The sequence below is a fragment of the Pteropus vampyrus genome, unplaced genomic scaffold (genome assembly GCF_000151845.1).
Source record: "Pteropus vampyrus isolate Shadow unplaced genomic scaffold, Pvam_2.0 Scaffold198, whole genome shotgun sequence".
In the NCBI taxonomy this organism is placed as follows: domain Eukaryota; kingdom Metazoa; phylum Chordata; class Mammalia; order Chiroptera; family Pteropodidae; genus Pteropus; species Pteropus vampyrus.
The window spans coordinates 293,450-297,121 of NW_011888979.1; the positions used below are offsets into that span (position 1 = coordinate 293,450).

The 3,672-nt window shown below is 38.0% G+C and overlaps 1 protein-coding gene across 1 annotated transcript in view; it reads right to left on the minus strand.

Annotated features, from left to right (window-relative positions):
* ESD (esterase D) overlaps positions 1-3,672 on the minus strand; it is a 29,918-nt gene that overhangs the window by 9,438 nt on the left and 16,808 nt on the right. Inside the window, exon 6 of the mRNA XM_023537749.1 lies at positions 955-1,122. Coding sequence (XP_023393517.1) covers positions 955-1,122 — 168 coding nt within the window. The remainder of the gene's footprint in view (positions 1-954; positions 1,123-3,672) is intronic.

The window sequence follows — 3,672 nt, forward strand, 5'->3', positions numbered from 1 at the left end:
GGTTGTGGGCAAAAAGGAACCCTCATACACTGTTGGTGGGAATGCAGATTGGTATAGTCACTACGGAAAACAGTATGGATGTTCCTCAAAAAACTAAGAATTGATCTACCATCTGATCCAGCAAGCTCTCTCCTGGGTATTTACTCCCAAAACCTGAAAACATTTATCCACAAAGATACATGCACCCCAATGTTCATAGCAGCATTATTCACAGTGGCCAGGACATGGAAGCAACTGAAGAGACCTACAATAGATGATTGGATAAAGAAGATGTGGTACATATATATAATGGAATATTACTGAACCATGAGAACAAATAAAATACTGCCATTCGCAACAACATGGATGGATCTTAAGATAATCATGCTAAGCAAAATAAGTCAGACAGAAAAAGTTAAAAACCATATGATTTCACTCACATGAGATATAAAATTGAAAGCAACAAACGAACATGACAAAGAGAGACTCAGACACACAATAGTTTAGTGGTTACCAGAGGGAAAGGGGTTGGGGGAGGTAGACAGGGGTAAAAGGGGTCAAATATTCGGTAATAGAAAGAAATCTAACTATGGGTGGTGAACACACAATGCAATATATATGACATACCGTTGAATTGTACACTTGAAACTTATTAGATTCCATAGATCGCCCCAATAATTTTTAATTAAAAAAAGGAAATTCAGTAATTATTCTTAAACAAATAGAAATACCAAGTAGCAAAACGGAGAGATTAACATCTAACTCAAACAATATAAAGTGCATATGTGTGTTTGAGACAAACAATACACAGCTTCTGAGGCTAAGATGTATGCATAAATTAAGGTGGAAGCTTAGCCCTAGTAAAAAACATCTTACTAGAGGTACATTTCAAAGACTAAAATAAAATTTAAAACATGCTTAAAATCTTGCTTTTTAATAGTTATTTAGAACAAGCTAAGGCTTCCTAGTACTTGCCTCTTGTAATCTAAAAACGACAGGGATTTTCTTTTCTGTACACGCAGCTATGAAATTATCAGGTAGTAACTGTCCATCTGAAAGAAACTGGTCATCTTTTCCTTGATCAATTAGTATGTCCAGTTGAGAACCTGGATAGGACTTCACAAGATGGGTAGCATCATAAGCCTATAAAAAGAGGAGAAATACTGAAAAACACATTTAAAAGTGTTCAGAAAGATATTCTTCAGAATATACTATACTAGAACCAAATAGAAATTTAAAGTCATTTAAGCTATAAAGCTGATTAAATTGGAAATAAGCTTTTAAGATGGCTTAAAATCTGACGTGACTGGTTTTTATTTACAAGGTTTTCAGAACTCTGGTTCCCAATGATAGCCTCTTCTCTACTTTCAAGCAGTCTCAGACCAGTGGTAAGAATCCTATCATCTCAAGCATTCTTTATAGTATATCCTTTTCTCTTCTAAACCTTTAAGGTTCTTAATGGTCTATTAACTCCGTAAATAAAAAAAAAAAAAAACATAACTCTTTTCCTTGAAAATCTCTCTACAAATTGACCATTTCTTCTAACTCTATTATCTTTTTCTATTTCCAAATATTCTCTATTTCAAATAAATAGTCTATTTTTGGTCTCTTCATTTTAGCTCTAATTCCAGACATAAATACATTCAGCCTTATTTTTTGCCATTTATTGAACAGCATGAAATGTCTATCTCCATGAACTTTCAGAAAGACTTGATTTTAATAATCTGAATCATATTAACAACTCCTCAAAATTATCTGAGAAGCTGCCATTAGTTACAATTATATTTTTTACCATCCACCTTTAAATAGTCTTGATTTCAGATCTATTCTCTAACCACAACTTTTATGCTTTGATGAAGACAAACAAAAACACAAATTATTTCCCTTTTAAATACCATGCTTTTTAAGACTTAAATCTTAAAAGGAGTGAAAAGGGACTTATAAAGTTCAACTAGTTGTTAAGTTCTATGATTCCATCATTCTGTATGCCCTCCTTATTGCAACAGTAAGTTAAATAACAGCCTAAACAAAGTATAATTAAGATACTAAAATCCACTGCCACTTGGAGAAAAACTGTATAATTAGATCCCTTATAGTTTATCTGTGCCTCTACCTCCCTCCTCCTTCTCTCAATCAGTTGTTTTTTTTTTTTACCTAACTCTTCTATTAGACCATAAACACCCTGTGGACAGGAAAGGGTCATCACCTTTGTGACGTAAGATCTCAAACTGCATAGACTAAGCACATGGTGAGAACGCAAAATACTGAATGTGCACTGTCAGTTCTCAAAGTATCTAAATTAATCTTTTCAGCACTATTCCAATATAATAAAAATCTAAGCCTAAAAACAAAACTCTAATCTAGTGAGTGAAGAATTAACTCTCCAATGTGTTAGAATTTCAACAATCTATCTTAAACAAAATAGAGATCCATATGTAAATAACCTTGAAAATACAAGACAGAAAGGTTTTTTTCCCCACTCTAGTATTTCCTACTTGTTAACTTTACATGTGATGAATTCATTTGTGAAATATTCACTCTTGGTAGAGTTTGCAAATGGCCCATTTCTACACAAGAGTAAAATGTGTCTCAGAAGAGCCATTTTTATTTTCATTTTGAAGCATCTGATCTCATGTTTGAAAAAGCAATCTTGCTATTGAGAATAGTCTCATCAATGTACATTACAAAATATCTATTTTTAAAGATCTTTTTGTTTTTTTGTTAGAAAATAAACTGAACTCATATTTTATTCCACTATTTTGTCTTTGTAATGAATAGTCCTGTTTCAGTTTTGGCTATTTTTCTCCCCTGTGGACTGGGGAGTAGATAGGGGGCCTGGTTGGATTTTCAACCCAGAACCATCTCTTCCTTGCTGAAGCAATCTGCAGCCTGGCTCTGGACTTTGCTTTTTTTTTGGACTTTGTTTTCAGATCTGATGTGACTGGGATCCCTTTGTGTCCTGGGCAGCAGTAGTGCTCCACCATCAAGTATCAGCTTCAGACACCTCACAGAACCGATGGAAATCAATGCTCTGATACACTTTGATGTCGTCAATGGTTCCAGGAAAAGTGGTTCCTCACAAGAGCAAGGCAAAGAGGACCACGCAAGGCAGGGCATGGTAGCTGTGATCCACACAACTTTCCCAGAAGTCTTCATTCCCTTCCACAAGTTTAAGTAGTACAGGACGATGACCAGCAGCAGGCAGGATATGGGCTGCCACTAGGGAGGGTCCAGGTCATGGATGCAGCAGCTCTCATGGAGGTACAGCACACTGCACTTGGAGAGAGGAAAGTGGGAGTCCTAGAGGGGCACTGCCTCCCCACCCAGAATGGTAATTGGACAGCTGAGCTGGCCCAGAGACCTGCCCTCCCCAACTCCACACAGCAAAAAGGACTCAGCAGGGCAGGACCAGAGACTCCACCCAGAAAGGCCAGGCCTACCAGCCCTAGCTGAGGTGGTGCAGGGTCCACCCTTGAGGTAAGCGGAGAAGATGGGTGTGACATGCTGGGAACTCACAGAGGCCCAGCCCTGGCCTCCCTGATTTGGTGCTGGGGCGACAGCAGGGGAACAGGTACCTTGGGTCTTTGAAGAAGGAGCTGCAGAAGCTAGAGGAAAGCTGCTCAGTGATGCGGTGACCGCTGCTGCGCATGGAAGCTCTAGGGTACCTCTGCAGGGGTGAGGCTAAGAGGACTC